The sequence below is a fragment of the Hippocampus comes genome, unplaced genomic scaffold (genome assembly GCF_001891065.2).
Source record: "Hippocampus comes isolate QL1 unplaced genomic scaffold, H_comes_QL1_v1.1 scaffold169, whole genome shotgun sequence".
Lineage (NCBI taxonomy): Eukaryota > Metazoa > Chordata > Actinopteri > Syngnathiformes > Syngnathidae > Hippocampus > Hippocampus comes.
Genome location: NW_017806049.1, coordinates 159,633 through 177,127, shown reverse-complemented (window position 1 = coordinate 177,127; position 17,495 = coordinate 159,633). Strand labels below are relative to the sequence as shown.

General features: G+C 40.9%; 1 protein-coding gene across 1 annotated transcript in view; it reads left to right on the top strand.

Annotated features, from left to right (window-relative positions):
- The window catches only part of adck1 (aarF domain containing kinase 1), a 51,891-nt gene that overhangs the window by 23,772 nt on the left and 10,624 nt on the right, over positions 1–17,495 (top strand). The window contains exons 5-8 of the mRNA XM_019892981.1: positions 7,546–7,704; positions 10,757–10,915; positions 14,074–14,190; positions 15,844–15,993. Coding sequence (XP_019748540.1) covers positions 7,546–7,704; positions 10,757–10,915; positions 14,074–14,190; positions 15,844–15,993 — 585 coding nt within the window. The remainder of the gene's footprint in view (positions 1–7,545; positions 7,705–10,756; positions 10,916–14,073; positions 14,191–15,843; positions 15,994–17,495) is intronic.

The window sequence follows — 17,495 nt, the reverse complement described above, 5'->3', positions numbered from 1 at the left end:
GTGTATGCGCCGAGTTCCAAAGCCTGACTGGGAGCACTTCTGGCCGACACGCTGTTTATATAGAGAAAAGGCGGACGTGAGTGACGACAGGCATGCGGAAGTCCACCAATGAGTGAAGGGTGGGCGTGTAAGAGAACGCTAAAGGCACGTCCCTAGCAGGTACCAGTCACCAAAGAGTGAAGGGTGGGCATGTAAGAGGATGCTAAAGGCACGCCCCTAGCAGGTATCAATCGCCAATGAGTGAAGGGTAGGCGTGTAAGAGGACGCTAAAGGGCACGCCCTTAGCAGGTACCAGTCGCGTGAGTACATTGTAAAATGGCTAAAAAAAGTACAACCGAACTCAGTTTTGCTTCCTTTGCCTTTTTAAAAACGTGTTTTTAGCGTGTGTCTTAGCTGCTACCGTATGCTTTAAGCTAATATACCTGGTATGTTTTAGCGTGCATGCATGCTACCGTATGCGTCAAGCTAACGTGTTTTTAGCGTGCGTGCATGCATGCCGTATGTTTAAGCTGGCGTATGTTTTACCATGCCTGGCTGCGCCCAATAATACAGTGCGTTTTGTGTATGCGTCAGATACAGAAATAGTACCCGTTACTGAGACTGCGCCCAACAATACGGTGCACCGAATGGTCATGAAAATACGGTAGCTTGAACTCTATTACCAGAGCAAGCGCACACATGGCAAGTACCTCAAAACTTCACACATAAAGGTCCCAAGCCAAAATCACAGCAAGGACAATATTATAACATTAATATAAAGATTGTAAAGATTGAGAAGTAGTTCAATATTTTTGCTGTTACCTTGGCTTCTTGCACTATTTGCTAGCTAGTTAGCCTCAGACTGTTGAGCTGCCATATGATTTATCACTGTCAATGTAATTCTTACAGTGACAGTCAATGTCAGAAACATGAACTCAGTGAGGTCCCAAATATAATTGATTGTAGAGAACAGTTTTCAAATCTGACTCAATTATATTTCAACCAGTCTCACAGCAAAGACTGTGGTCAAACAGGGTACCACTGTATACAAAAATTAAACATAAACACTATCCCATATAAAATGAGCTTGAGTTCATCCCTTTGATCTGACCGCAGGAAAGCAAGAATTGTTGTCTGTTTCAAAAAAGAATTTGTGGCGAAACCTCTTATTTTCACCCCTTGATTGCACCTCGTGTTGCAATGTCGTGATTTATGGCTTCCTCCAGCTGGGGTTGTGGTGAGCAGCCAAAATGGCTATCTTGGAATGCTGACACAAACGCCCATGTGTTGCCATCCAACTGTGAAGCATCAGGAGCCGTTTTATTTGTGCCATAATTCATTTCAGTGAGCCTATTCAATGAGCGCGTGTTGTTGCGGTTATGCCTTTTGGGAACAGAGTCCCGATGAATATATTACCATATTTAGTACCGTTAACAGCAAGAATTTCCATTAGCAGTGACCATGTACAAGTAGAGTATTTGAACCAGAGGCTAGAAAGCAGTCCCTCATGACACCAGCTTCAGGAAGAAGTTGTTGCTATACATCATTTTGCATTAGCCTCTCAAATTATACAGCGTTGTTGTTGTTGTTAATTATTTATTTTTAAATTCCATTGGGACAGTGCACATTAATCAACAGAAGAATAAACAGTGTGGACTTAGCATAAGTGCTAGTTTTCAGCCGTAGTCCCAAGACAGGTTTCTAAAATGGCACAGTGAGACACAAAATTTTCAGACCACAATGGCAGCAATAAATACACTCATAGCTCAAAACCTTTGTGACCAATTGTTGAATTTCGATTTGGTCAGATTTCAAAAGGACATTTTATTTGTAGTAATGAAATACATTAATTTGTGCGGGTAGAGCACAAATTTGTCTTTAAAAATCATGCATATACCTGTTTGAAATTTGTATTTATTTTGGGTTAACAATTTGCATTAATGTCATTGTACTTGAAGATGTGGGCTCCGTACTCTCAGAACCAGTTTAAGACCTCCTCAGACCATGCGCAGACACGAATAATCCAGGATAAGCTTTTGAAAAATTGTCAGACACATCCTTTACCCAAGATGCAGTGTATTGAAAGGACAGTCATTCATGATAACAATAATTCTCAACTCAACTGTATTTATAGAGCACTTTCAAACAGCCATCGCTGCATACAAAGTGCTGTACATGGAGCAATTAACATATACAACTAACAGTAAAGCAAATCGGTAACAAAGACGGTAGAAAGCACCGAACAGCAAAAACCAAGAACAAATCTAAGTCATGCTGAGTCAAATGCCAAAGAATACAAATGAGTTTTGAGGCGGTTTTGAAGATGGGCAGCGAGGAGGCTTGCCGAATGTTCAGTGGGAGGTCGTTCCAGAGAGAGGGACCAGCAACAGAAAGGCTGAAAAGCCTCCATCCCCTCGAAGCCTCCGCTTTGTTCTCGCTACCTCTACTAGTGTGTGGTCCGCAGACCGGAGGGACCGCCCCGGTGCGAAGGGGTGGAGGAGCCCGGAGAGGTCAAATGCGGCGAGGCCATGTCAAGATTTGAACAATCTTAAAATGAACTCAAAAATGTACAGAGAGCCAGCGAAGGGATGCCAGAGTAGGAGTTAAGGGGATACGAGTACCAGTCAAGAAGCGAGCAGCAGCATTCTGGACCAACTGCAAATGCTTAATGGAGGACTGGCTGACTCCAAAGTAAAGGGCATTGCAGTAATCAAGCCGGGATGTGACAAAGGCATGAATTACTCTCTCAAAGTGTTCATGAGAGAGGAGAGGTTTTACTTTTTTAATAATTATTTTAAGGATAACAACTTCAATCAGGAATTTGCTTATGAGTTGTCTCATGTCCAAAATAACTGGAAAGGACAGTTCTCATTACTTTTACTCTTTGTTCCGTACAAATGCTTGTGTGCTGGTTTGGATATAATCTGGGTCATTCCAGAATTGGAGGACATTTTAGCTTCAAAATTGTTGATAAATAAACCTACACTTTTCTGATTTTCTACTACATATTCATAAAAAAGGGGTAGGACTAGATAAGTTATTTACTTCTTCCTACTCCTTTGAACATAAAACTGTGATGATGTCTGTCTTTATTTTTTCGTTTTATAATTTTTACTTGCCTTCACTTTTGTCAATCTGTTATTGTATTGTATGTTCTATATGTTCAATAAACAATAAACAAACAAACAAAAATACCGTAATTTCCGGACGATAGAGCACACCTGATTATAAGCCACACCCACTACATTTTTAAAGGAAAAAACACTTTGTACACACACAAGCCGTACCTGTCTATAAACCGCAGGTGCCCAGATTGTAACATGAGGTATTTGCAAAGAAAGACGGTACACAGAAAGAGCTTTCAACGTTTATTAACTTAACCTTAACTTTTCTTTCCAAATAATGCGGCAGCAGGACGGCAGTAAAACAACACTCACATGGCTGGTTTGGAAAAAAAAAAAAAAGGGCACCATTCCCTATCAAGTAATGCTTTGTTTTAAAATGATAAAAATCTTGCTTTGCCGTTGACAGGTTGTGGTCTGACCGCAGACCGAATGCAGTGTGGATCCCACAAACGCAGACTCAGATAAATGGCGATGACACAAGGTTTATTAAGGAAAAGCGAGGGACCGACAAAGTATTCAACAAAAGGTGCTGGCAAAAGAAGGAGCCAGAAAAACCGAGCAAGAACACAAAGCGCTTGCCAATTACAAGGATAGAATGATTTTCGATCACATCATAATACGAATCGAGGTTAGTACAATAAAATGAAACCAAGTACAATACCAAGACAAAACAAATACTCACAAACCCGAATGACTATGACGAGGAGGGTGACTAGAAGCATGAACGAGAGACAACAAAGCACTTGGGCAAAAGCGGTGATCAAGAGCAATAGTCCGTCGAGGGAGACAGGTGGTCGGTGTCTTAAGTAGGCAGCACAGATTGCCTTGATCCAGCACAGGTGCACTGCTGGAAGGTGACGCCCCACACTCCAGCTGGTGCTGAAATACTCAAAGAAACAAAACAAGCAAGGCGGAACATGACAGCCGTAACACTTGGTCAACCATTCCTTCATTAGTCTTTCTACCAGCCATGCTTTCGTGTCAATTTTCACGACAATGTCTTTCGGGAGGTTTTCTTTTGGCAGATGTAACCAGGTGAACAATACTATGACTGTCGGAGTGAATGCTGTCTCGTTTAATAAATGGAGCACTGTCACTTTAAAAGGAGTATTGGATAATCTCGTGGGTGTCACATGGTGGGTCGTGTGAACAGCCATGAAGCAGGGGAGATTAGCTGTTTTCCGCGTGTTTCGGGCACATAAAACATGCCAGAAAGTGCTCATAAGCCACGACTGTTGTCTATTTTTGTACACTTTTCTATTTTTTAGTCCCATTTGAGATCTCAGTCTTTTATTTTATTAATGCTGTACATTTTCTATGTTCATTTTTGAATATAGCCTTCATAAAAATTATTTTTTTGTTCGGTCAAGTCTGTCATAGACCCAGCCACACAGCTTTCGGATTGCAGTCCAGCTCAAAACACAGGTGAAGTCCGCCCTCTCATGGCCAGTTGTTTTCACTGTGACACATGATAGCGTCTCAACTGTTACCTTTTCTGCTCGAGCGCTACCTGGCGGCCATTGGAAAAATCTTTTAACAGGCCACATCATAAAATAAGACGCAGGGTTGAAAGTGTGTGACAAAAGTAGCGGCTTATAGTCCGAAAATTACGGTAAACATTTTTATCAAAATAATTAACATTGATAATTTTCCGAAAATTCTCGGTAAAAACTGTTTGATCATGTCAAGTCCAGCCGATCATGTAATTCACTACTTTCCTCTTATACGATGCTAAAAAGGTGAGGTGATAGTAACTGGGTTGTGTGCATGTTGTGGGACTACTGCATTTTAAGTGGGTACTCCAGACTTTGAAATTTTTTAAACTATTTTCAAGCATTATTTTTTTCAAGCAATTTCTCGTGGCTCCATAAAAATGCTGCAAATTACATATTTCTTTCATACATGAAGACAGCCTTTTCCTTTCAGGTCTAGTGGGTGGTCATCATCCTATTTAGTTAGACATTAGTGGGTGTAGGCCATTTCATTAAGCATATTTGTATAATAAATAACTCAGCTATTCCCACGCACAATCCCTTGCTGCTTGCGAAATGGATCATCTAATACAGTATATAACCGAATCAATGTTGACCTTGCAGTTGATTAGCCAATGTTATGTTTAAGTTGACCTTGTTTTCCTAGTATAGAATCTTAGCCTAAGCTGGTTCACACACTATAATTGTAGTTTATATGAATATATATATATACACACACACACACACACACATATCCATCCATCCATTTTCCGATCCGCTTATCCTCACAAGGGTCGCGGGGGGTGCTGGAGACTATCCCAGCTGTCTTCGGGCAGTAGGCGTGGGACACCCTGAACCGGTTGCCAGCCAATCACAGGGCACACAGAGATGAACACCCATCTGCGCTCACACTCACACCTCAGGACAATTTTAGAGTGTTCAATCAGCATGCCATGCATGTTTTTGGAATATATATATATATATATATTTGCAAGGAACGTATAAGAAAAGAACATGATATAGGGATGCTTTGAAAAAAGACCTATCTTCAAAGTTGACTCCAGGGGGGAAATCAATCAGTAGTTGGAAAAGAGAAACTTTGTCAAGGTGAAGGTTTAATTTAGTTTGACCCGAGGTTGTAACTGGAGCTGTTTATCAAAGAACTGTGTAGAAAGAGAGCTGAGTAGTGAAAAATAAAGAAATCAAATTATGTTTTTAGATTTCCCTTCGACAATATGTTGAAAGGTTGAGTCATCAAATTTGTAGCTATTTGTCATTTACTACAAAAGACGCATTTATAGACAGAGTTGCCAACTCTTACGGCATGTCCGTATTTTGTTCGGGAAATCACGGAATGATTACTTATGTTGAATGTTCTGGATATCTAAAAAAATAAATCGTGGGTCAGAGTGCTCAAACAAGTTGAAAACAAGCAAAAAAATCTGAGTAGATAACTGTGAGGTTTGTGTCAAACTTCACCCCTCCCTTTGTTTGCGTCCTCCCAATGATCCTGGAAGCTAAGCTGTCAGGGCATTTTTGCCCCAGGGAGGGTTAGTCACAATTCCTAGGTGCAGAAACAAACAAAGCACGGCTCAAAAGACCCCGTATGACATGGCTTCCCATTTCCTTGTTCACAATCAACCAGAAGCTTGGAAAGGGCGTTGCCGGTCGATCGCATGGCATTAACTCAATCACTGTGAGCCCTCCCAGTTTATGCTATCGATATAGGTGCCTGCTAATGGCAGTGAATGAGTTAAAAAAAAAGAAAAGAAAAAGAAAAAAAGACTTGAGACCTCCTGTCATCCACTGTGAAATGTGTCACTTGATTGGTTTTGCTGTTCGGTGTTTTCTACCGTCTTTGTTACTGATTTGTTGCTTTACTGTTGTGTATGTTACTTGCTCCATGTACAGCACTTTGTGTGCAGTGATGGCTGTTTGAAAGTGCTCTATAAATACAGTTGAGTTGAGTTGATTGACATACAGGGTAATTAGTCATACACCTGTTATATGCCTCACCGCACATGAGCATACAAGGGCGCGAAGTGGCAAAATTAGCCGTTTGCATTTTGTTTCGACTGCTCTAAAGTTAATTTTAAAGTCTCAAAATAATCAGGGTTCCAAGTAAGCCAAGTATTTGCACACAGTGAGGGAAGGATTTTTGTTTTGCGACGGGATCTGTGATGGGGTGTCTCGGACAACATGCAAGCAGGCAGTGCACTTGGGCCAGTGTTGGGCATGTTCTAGTCAAAAAGCATTTAGCTATAGTGTAGTTCCAAATTTCTTCTTCCAAAACGTAATTGAGTTACAAATTCAGTTACGATGGCGAGTGCCTGATCGCCCGGCCTGCACTCATGGGGCCAGGCTGGACTCAGCCCAAAAAGACAATGTGGGTCCTCCTTCCAATGGGCTCAACATTTGTGGGAGGGACCATAGGAGTCAGGTGCAATGGGAGCTGTCTGGCTCAGGTCAGTTAAAATCTCCCCAGAAAAGGTCTATCATTTGTTCATTTTTTTTTTTTTTTTTTTTTTTCTTCAAAACGAAACAAAATTGAAACTAACAACGAGAGCTATGAAAGGCCCTCACAGACCGGGCCACTTTGGGGCACTTAGACTTTTGGATACTGGCACATTGGAATTGGTATTTTTTTGGACAATGGCACAATAAAATTACAGTATATTGAATATGTTTTTGTCAGATCTGAGTTTTTATCTTTAGGTGTCTTCTTTCCTCCAAAATTTGATCTATAATTGGGGGTTTGAATCATACCAGTTTCTCAAGTGGGAGCGTGTGAAGACTCGTTGGTAAAGGCTATACAAATAAAATTACTTAACGGTAAATGACGTCAACAGCCCTCCTCGTTAGGATCCCCGTCAGCACTCAGAGAGTTAATCGCTGACTGTACACCTCACTTTCATTGTATCATACCCTCATTGACTGTTTCTCTTTTCATCCCTACTATTGTCTTCCAGCTGTCCGAGTTGTTTGCTTTCTTTGATGAGACGCCTCAAGGAGCTGCCTCTTTAGCCCAGGTCCATAAAGCAGTGCTGTATGATGGGAGGACGGTGGCTGTTAAGGTCCAACACCCCAAAGTCCAACAACAAAGTTCCAAAGACATACTGGTGATGGAGGTGAGTTGTAATGCTGCATAAACATAGCACAAAAAAGTAAGATTGAAATGAAGTTGGGATGTTGAGTAAAATGTCAAGAAAAGCACAATACAATGATTTGCAAATTATTTTCGGAACTACTCAATTGAATACACTACAAAGCCAATCTTTAATGTTCAAACTGAAAAACATTTTTTTGTTTATTTATTTATGTGTCTGTTAGTTTTGTCAAATTTGCGCTCATTTTGAATTTGAAACCTGAAACATGTTCCAAAAAAGCTGGGAAAAGGGCAACAAAACAGGAACGTTACGGAGGAATGCTCATTCCACAGTTTTCCACAGGGACCTTCCACAGTTGAGTGTCAGGATGATACATCAGGTTCTGCATAGACCTCATTACCGTGGACAAGCACATCAGGGTTTTTCCTAACACTAATCCCTGGAACTTTTCTTTTGATGGCGGCGCGGACACCCGCAGCGGCTCCTCTTGTTTTATGTTGTCTTGAGAGGGAAGAAATTTCATCTGTGCTGCACATACAGCACATTTGAGAATAAAGTTGTACTTGACTTGACTTGGATGTCTAAAGAGGTGCAGAACCTGCCCCGGGAGAGGAAGGCCGCCTTCAGGTCTGGTGGTGGGGTGCTGTACAGCGCTGCTAGAGCCAACCTAAAGAAAGGCACCAGAGAGGCCATGGCTGCCGATAAGAGGAAGATCGAGGACTGCCTCCAGAACAACGATTCCAGTCGGGTTTGGCATGGCAGGATGCCCAGCACATCACAAACTACAGACCCAGCTGCCTGACAAGTGGACCACAGAGCACCTCATTAGGAAAGAAGCTCAACGCCTTCTTTGCTCACTTCGAGCTGCAGCCACCAGAGTCAGATATCCTACACCTACCAGTCCACAGCAGCTCCATGCTGACATTGGAGGAGCAGCATGTGGGGAATGTACTGAGAACAGAAAACCTAAGAAAGGCCCACAGGTCCTGACAACAATTCAAGACAGATACTGAGTGACTGGGCTGAACAGCTGGCTGGGGTCTTCACCAACCGGTCCCTAAACTAGGCTACTGTTCCTCCCTGCCTGAAGTCCACCATCGCCCAAAGAAAAACACCATCAGTGGACTGAATGACTATCGCCCGGTGACATTTACATACACAGCCATGAAATGTTTCGAAAAAATAGTCCTGGGCCACATCGGTTTCTGTCCCTGCAAGTTTGCTTTTCGAGCTAACAGGTCCACTGAGGATGCTGTGGCTGTGGAGAGCTCTACTCTGCTGTGTCCTACCCGGAGCAGTCAGGGAACCAAACCTGGTTGCTCTTTGTGGAGTTAAGCTCAACATTAAACACCATTCTCTTCAACAGGTTGATAAATAAACAGTCATAGCTGGGAGTGTCTCAATTGATCTTCCTGATTTTGGAGTTCCTGATGGACTCCTCCCAGAGGGTGAAAGTAGGACACCCACTTCTCCGTGGCTATTAGCCTGAGCACCGGGTCCCCACAAGGCTGTGGGCCTCTGCTGTTCACCCTCTATACTCATACCTGTGTACCCGTCCACCACAATAACAGTATCATAGTTTGCGGACGATACCACTGTGGAGAGTCTCATCTCTGGGGGATGAACCAGCATACTAATGATGAGATGGAGCAACTGTCATTTTGGTGTCAAAAGAACAATCCAGAAAACAACCAAAACAAACTGGACTATCGAAGGAAGAAGACAGATATTCACCCACTGCTCATCCATGGGGACTCTGTGGAGAGGGTTTCTGAGGTTTGCTTCTTAGGTGTACAAATTACAGATAACCTGACTTGGATCACAAACACAACAACCATTGTGAAGAAGGCACAGCAGAGACTGCACTTGCTGAGGGTGTGGTTCTTCAGCAAAGCTGCAACAGACTATCACACTGCCACCAATGTGTTTCGCTGTTGGGATGATGTTCTTTTTGACAAATGCTGTGCCATTTTTACCCCAGATGTAATGGGCTGCACATCTTCCCAGAAGTTCTATTTTTGACTCATCTCTCTAAACAAGGTTTTTCCAAAAGTCTTGAGGATCATCACGATGTGTTTTGGCAAATGTGAGACGAGCCTTTGTGTTCTTTTTGGACAGCAGTGGTTTTCGCCTGGGAAGTCTCCCATGGATGCTACTTTTGACCAGTGTCTTTCTTATGATAGAGTCGTGAAGACTGACATGAACTGAGGCCAGCAAGGTCTGGAGTTCTTTGGCCGTTGTTGAAGGTTCTTTTGCAACCTCCTGGATGAGTCGTCACACTCTTGGGGTAATTTTAGATGGGTGACCACTCCTGGGAATGGTTGCCACTGTTGCCAGTGTTATCCATTTGTGGATAATGGCTTTGACAGTCCTTTGCTGAAGCCCAGAGTCTTGGAAATGGCTTTGTAACTTTTTCCATACTGATGATTTTCTCATTTCTTCAAACTGTGGCATGATGTGTTTGTTTCTTGAGCTCTTATAGCCTACTTCACTTTGTCTGACAGATTTTATTTGTGTGGTTTCTTGATTCAACAAATGTGGTGCTTGGGTTTTGCCTGTGAAATTGAACTCTGCTTAACTGTCATTAGTCACAGTTACTTTGTGATTTAACAACGGGGGGGGCAATTACTTTTTTACATAGGGGCATTGTGGTTTTCTATTTTTTTGGTGTCTTAATTAATTAAACTGGCATTTAGAAACTGCATTTTGTATTTGCTTGGGTAGTCTCTGCGTTAATAAAGTTGGTTCGATGAACTGAAACCTTTGTATGTGATAAATATGCAAAGAACACAGAAATCAGGAAGGGGGCAAATACTATTTTATGGCACTGTATGTGTATCTATGTTTGTGTTTTTATTATTGGCAAATGTTTTGAGAGACTATGACTTTGCACTGTAAAAATCAATAAGCTTTCAATTTAAAACATTTCTTATGTAGTCATTTCACATAATGAGTTCACAGTTCCTCAGCATTATGCTAAATTATGCTAGTTAATATCAGTACAAAAATATCTACTAACTACCCTTGTTTTCCCAGTAATGTATACTGAATTTAGTTCTGCTCTACTTTTAAGATGTTGGTAAGAGGAGTCCATTGGCTTTTCCCTGACTTTGCCTTTATGTGGTTGGTAGAAGAGGCGAAGAAAAACATGCCGCTGGAGCTGAACTTCCTTAATGAAGGACACAATTCAGAAATTGTTTCAAACAAGCTGGCCCACTTGACCTTTCTCAAGGTAAATACATTTGATTTTCCTTTTTCTCATTTGTGGATCATGGCTATGGGGTTATTTTTAATACTTATCTGGTATGTAACCATGTTCTCTTTACGGGAATAGGTGATTACAAACTGGAAAGGTGTGTTTGAATTTAAGACCATTGTACTTAATATTTTACCGGTATTTTTTAATAGTGTCTAATAATGTCAAATGTCTTCAACATGCAGTACTTGTGTTGATTTCCTTTTTTTTCCCGCCACACATTTATAATTTGATTGAGTGCACAGAAATAACTAATGAAAAACGATTCCATGTTCATTATTATTTAATTTCACAGTGTATCGTGCCTGTTTGGGATAGGTCAATTACCAAATTGTGCAGTATCATAACGTCCGCGATAACAGTATTTTTTCAAATGTTATCAAAACTATTATGCTATGATATTAAAGGTAACTGACGGAACTCTAGTTCTCACATCTACAATTGTAACTACCATATTTTCCGCACCAAAAGGCGCACCTAAAAGCCTTCCATTTTCTTAAAAGCTCACAGCGCGCTTTAAAATCCGATGCGCCTTGTGTATAGTCATCACGGTAATATGTCAACCCCAAAATGGCTCCTTGCTAGAGACATGCTTACAACGCAGAGTTCAAACTTATCGTGATCGGTTTTGTAGTTGAACACGGAAATAGAGCAGCGGCAAGAGAGTTCAGCGTTAACGAGTCAATGTTATAACTTGCTGTTGGTTAAGTGAACTGTGTCGCTGCTTTATTAAATAAGTTTTACTGAGATTTGATCGTCGCTATATAAATCAGGGTCTAGTGTTCTGTTGGCATTTCCTCGAGCGTAGCTCCATCTAGTGGATGCATTATAGATTGCGTCTTATAATGCGGTGCGTCCAACATATGAAAAAAAATTACAAAATAGGCCATTCATTGAAGGTGCGCCTCACAATCCAGTGTGCCTTTCAGTGTGGAAAATACGGTAGTCATGCCACACTACGTTAGCCAACTTGACAATGATTTTGTCATTTCTTCCAAAAAAGATAAATTAATTCATTGATATCCACTTGGGACTCTGGATTCTCATAGGTTTGCGAATAAAGAAATTACTGGAGTAGCTCAGATTTATTGGCCATCAATTGCGATCAGATAATTTCCGTTGAAAAATATGTGATCGGCATGTTGATTGATGACAATGATGATCATTGTCAATCACATAACCCGATCACCTGCAGCTCGTACTTTGCAGCCTGCAGTCAACTGGAGACCAGCCTTTCTACAGTGGAGGACACCCCCTTTCTCTAACTGCAGTGTAGCACACATCCTTTCCTTACCATTGCAAGTTACGGACCAAATTAGTAACACAATCATTATATATATATATTTGCATTTTCTACACTGTCAATGAAATAACGCCATGTTTATGTGTAAAAAAAGGGATGGAAATCTTTGTAGAATTTTTTCAATCAAATTCATCAATTCAGTTCAAATTCATCAATTCATTTTGCATTCTATTTTAAAAGAATCTGTAATGGGAATTTGACATCTAACAGTGCTAAAATGTATCTTATAAAGTTGCTTGCTCATGCACTCGACTTCATTCTGTTATCTGAAGGAGTCGCTGTCCACGGTGCTGATTGCGCTCTCCTCCCAAGAAGAGTATAAAAAAAGAGTGATGGGGGTGGAGACTCCGTTGAAAGTTCTGTGAATGGTGTCTCTCCATGTTTCTTTTTTTTTTTTTTTTTTTTTGTAGCTGAAATGAATGTCATTATTTTTTACAAATACTTTCATTGTCTTGGTTTCCCTGGACAAAACAAACTGTTGGTGAGCAACTCTGAAATTGAAAAATGTGCAGCTAATCTATGTGATCATCATCATTGTTGGCCATTCTCTCTTGGATGATTTTATCGAAATCATCAACAATTACTCCTCGGTGGTAGCCATTTTGCAAAGCAACTCAAAAATCGTAATCCCCTTGCGATTGGATTGACTGGTCACATGACTCTGAGTGTTGATCGCTCATCCCACACCAAAAAAAAAGACCGGCAGCTTGTTCACTCCCAATTCACTTGCTCCCATCTGCTGAATTTTGCGATAGATCAGTAAACCGCCACATCCAAAAAGCAGGATACCAGTGTTCAGAATTCCAATAGTGCACATGTCCTCCACATCCGTAACAGACAGAATTGATAGGCACAATTTTCCACTTATTCCAGGAATCGTGAGTGTACTGAGCAGCAATGTTCTTGAGAGGCAAGACGGCTCCCCTCTGCCTGCTCTTCTCATCAAGAAAATGTTGACAATGGTGTAGAGAGTCCAGCTGACCAATTCCATGGTTAGATTTTCAGAAGAGAAATACAGTTGGATGCTAGTGGGGCCGCAAAGAACTTAAAGTAAAGAAAGTGTCATGATACCTTGTTAAGAATTTGAATTGAAAAATGCTTGGAGCAAGTGACATGTTCTGACAGGAAAACTGTCTGCTAAGAAATAAATTGGCAGACAAAGTAGTGTGCTGTGATTTCAGATATTTATTACATCCATCCATTTTCTGTACCTCTTAAACTGAGTAGGGACACGTGAGATGGATCCTATCGCAGCTGCCTTTGGGCGAAAGGAGGATGAAACCATGAAGTACATAGAAACAAACAATCATTTTCACTCACATTCACACTTTCGGGTAATTTTGAGTCTTCAGTAAATTAGACAACACAGCCTACATAAGATGTTTTTGGAAAGTGGGACAAAGCCTGAGTATCCGAAGAAACCCCACACAAGCATGGAGAGAACATGCAAACTCTCTGCAGGAAAGCCGAAGCCCTGGTTCAAACTACACACCTCAGAACTGTGAGACGGAAGTCAATCTGTTTTGTTTTAGTTACATTTGAGTTTATGCAGTGTAGGACTGATGAGCTAAAAGAAATGTGGATAGTAGAAAATAACATTTGTACCAGTGGATTTAAGCTTCTTGGGGCTGTGGTCTCAAATCTGGGTGAGTTGCTTAAGCAGAATCAACAAACAACTTAGACACTTATGTAGGATAGTGTAATCCTGGCAACTGGTCGGGGACTTGAAGAAAGAAACGAAACACCACCCGAATGGATCTTGATTGGTCTTGATTGATTCACCTTTTTACATATCCCCTTTAATAATAAATCAGTTTGCTGTTCTTTTTAGGTTCCTCTAATCCACTGGGACTTGTCCACGAAGAGGGTTCTGACCATGGAATTTGCTGACGGAGGGCAAGTCAATGACAGGGAGTACATGAAGGCGCATGGCATCAATGTCAATGAGGTAACATAATCAGTGGCACGGATCACCGTGAGACTGAGAATGCTGGAAGAGTTAGTTTGGCCGATTTTTCAAGAGCAGATAGACATGTAGTGAAACTAATTACTGAGTTACTCTAACACAGCGGTCTCCAACCCAAAATGTTGAAAGAGCTATATTGGACCAAAAAAATAAAAGAAAAAAATGTCTGGAGCCGCAAAAAATTAAAAGCCTTATAATGAAGGCAACACATGCTGTATGTATCTATACTAGCTAAATTAGCCTACTATCAAAATGACTAAGTTGGCTACAAATACACAATGGGCCTTCATGTTAAAATGTTTTTTTTTCCCCTGTAGTGCAGGGGTGCCCAACCTTTTTTAACGGAAGATCTACTTTTCGATCAACCAGCCTCCCGAGATCGACCCGTGACAGCACACGCACGCATATGCACGCACTTACACACGCATGCCATAATGAGCAACAGCCATAATGGCCCCTAAGATAAACGAGGCATGGGACGCACTTTTGCAGCGTGTTAACTATCATAGCTGATGTGTGCCGTTTAAAAATGCTTCTCTCGGCCCTCCACATTCCCATTCTTTGCCAGGACCCTGGGTGAATTCTACATGAACCACTTTTTTTTGGTTCTTTTTACAACAGCCACCTGCATCCCGTCCTGCTAAACGTGTGTCACAGGCTAAGATGCTACTCCTCGTTGACCGAAATGTTGAAATTTAACATTTATTCGGCACATTTTTACAGCATTGGAAAACGTTAAGAATATTTGTGTCATGTTTGTCCTCCTACAGAAACCATATTAAAACAAAAAATATATTTCCCTGCCCCATTTTCTTCTATTTTCAAACATTTTTGAAAAAGCTCCAGGGAACCACGAGGGTGGCGCAAAAGAGCCGCATGCGGCTCCAGAGCCGCAGGTTGCCGATCCCCGCTCTAACATAACAGGCTGGATGTTTGTACAGGAGTGCAGGACTTTTGTCATTGATTTTAATGTTAATTTGTACATTTTATGCGCTGCTCGTTCAAGTCTCGAATGTAAAATGGGCGCACGTGCTGCCAGTAACATTTTAAAGTGAAAGCAGACAATTGACATGAGATCTACTAAAATGTTTAAGCTATTGTCGTGACTGCAAAAGTCCATCCATCTATTTTCTTCATCCTATTAGAGATTAGGTGAGCTGGATTTTCAGCCTATTTTGGATGAGACTCAACTCTGGACACCCTGTTAGTCACTTAGGGGCATGCATTGTACAGACAGACAATTTACACATCCACTTACATTTGTAAGGAGTGTATCCAAGCATGCTTGTTTAGGAATGTGTGGGGAACCATCATTTGCACAGAAAATTCACACAAGCAGGAGGACACTGCCAGCTTCACACAGAAAAGTCAGAACTGGGATTCAAACCTAAGACCTTTGACTGTTTCGGCAGATGTGCTAACCATATGCTGCCCTGTTTAGGAAAAATCTTCGATGTTTAATTACCGTATTTTAACATAAAAAAGGCAGGAAAAACAAAGTGGGTGCAACAAACTATGGGAACAGCAGATTGTGTGTGTGTGATTGATTATTTATTTATTTATTTATTTTTAAGCCGAAAGGTCTTTCAGTTTTGTTCTGCAAAAACCTTTCTTTTGCAATGTGTTTTTCAACAGATTTCAGAAAACCTGGGCAAGATGTACAGTGAAATGATTTTCATCCACGGCTTTGTTCACTGTGACCCCCACCCTGGCAATGTGTTGGTTCGAAAGTGTCAAAAAAGCAAGAAGACCGAGATCATCCTACTCGATCATGGCCTTTATCAGGTTAGAAATCTTGAAGCGTCACAAAGCACACATAACAGAAAAATGTTTCAATTTTGTTGTCCATTTTTCATGTGCTGACTGGGGCCTTGGCGTAAAAAGATTTATCAGCAAACACACATACGTACATTGTGGGATGCACGTAAAAATCTGTTGCTGTCGCACACACTGACACACCGGCCGAGAGACAGACAGACGCATTTATTGGAGCCCCAACAGACTAAAAGCTTTTTGATAAACAACTCCTTTGATGTGTTCTTTAGCAGAGTGCGGGGTGCTGTGTTCAAATTGGACACAACCACTGTGTGCTCTAAAGACACGCAAAGCACAAATGCTTTTAAATTGACAGCATTCATTAACAAGAATTTGCTAAAAAAAAGAAGCATGCAATCAGAATTTGTTCTTGGAGAACAGAAGTGACCATTGTGGCGCTTTGTGTCTCACAGTGTGATTGATTCTAAATCTTTCGGTCAGAACACCATTACGGATAGTTTGTTTGTTGCCCTTACGTCACGACTAGCTTCTACCTGTGAAATCAAACTATGGATTTAACCAGTCATGAAGACTTAGCCAGACAAACACATTTGTGAGAAATTTTGAATTTTAAGATGCAATTATATAATCTGGCGCACCAGTCCCTCCAAGTTGCCAGAAGCATAATATAAAATGTTTTTATATAGGGTGAATTTCCAAATTCTGCACAGTTTCAAAGAATGTAAAGATTAGACATCTTGCCAGCCACAGAGCAGAAATGCTGAAGTAAAATTTCAACATTTTTGGAAAACAAGAAAAAGCGCAATTTTTAGACCATGCCTTGGGTTTTTTTTTTTTTTTTTTGGATTGATACAGGTATTGTAACAAAACACTCAACCAGATGTGTGAACAAGTTCGCTAAAAGAAAAAGACCCTTCATTAATTGCTTAACAAATAAAAGCGATTTTAGCCTTTTTTTTTCCTCCGACATAAAAATGCAAACAGCATAACCAATGTTGGATCACCCGACTAAATATGACAAAGTGCAACTTGTCAAGACTTAACCAAGTTCTTTCTTCATGTTTAACCTTAACCACTGTTGTCCTTTCCCACCGTTAGAGGGACACATGATTGGGCAGAACATTGGCACCTATATAAGAGGTCTATGTAAAAATGATGTCAGCATTAAAATTACCGTATTTTACACACTATAAGGCTCTCCGGAGTATAAGGCGCAGCTTCAATGAATGTCCTGTTTTAGAACAGTTTTCAGATATAGGGTGCACTGCATTATAAGGCGCATAGAATAGAAGCTACAATTGTGTCTGCAGTTGCGTTATGGATCCTCTAGATGGAGCTACGCCAAAGAGAATACAATACAATTCAGCTTTATTTAGGCCAAACAAAAAAGATGTGTGTTTCCGGTAACATGAAATTTCAGCATAGGGTCGGCAGGTCGGACAAAGTTTTTTTTTTTTTTTTTTAATTTTTTTTTTTTTCCCCTACAAAAATTTAAACAAAAAAACACAAAA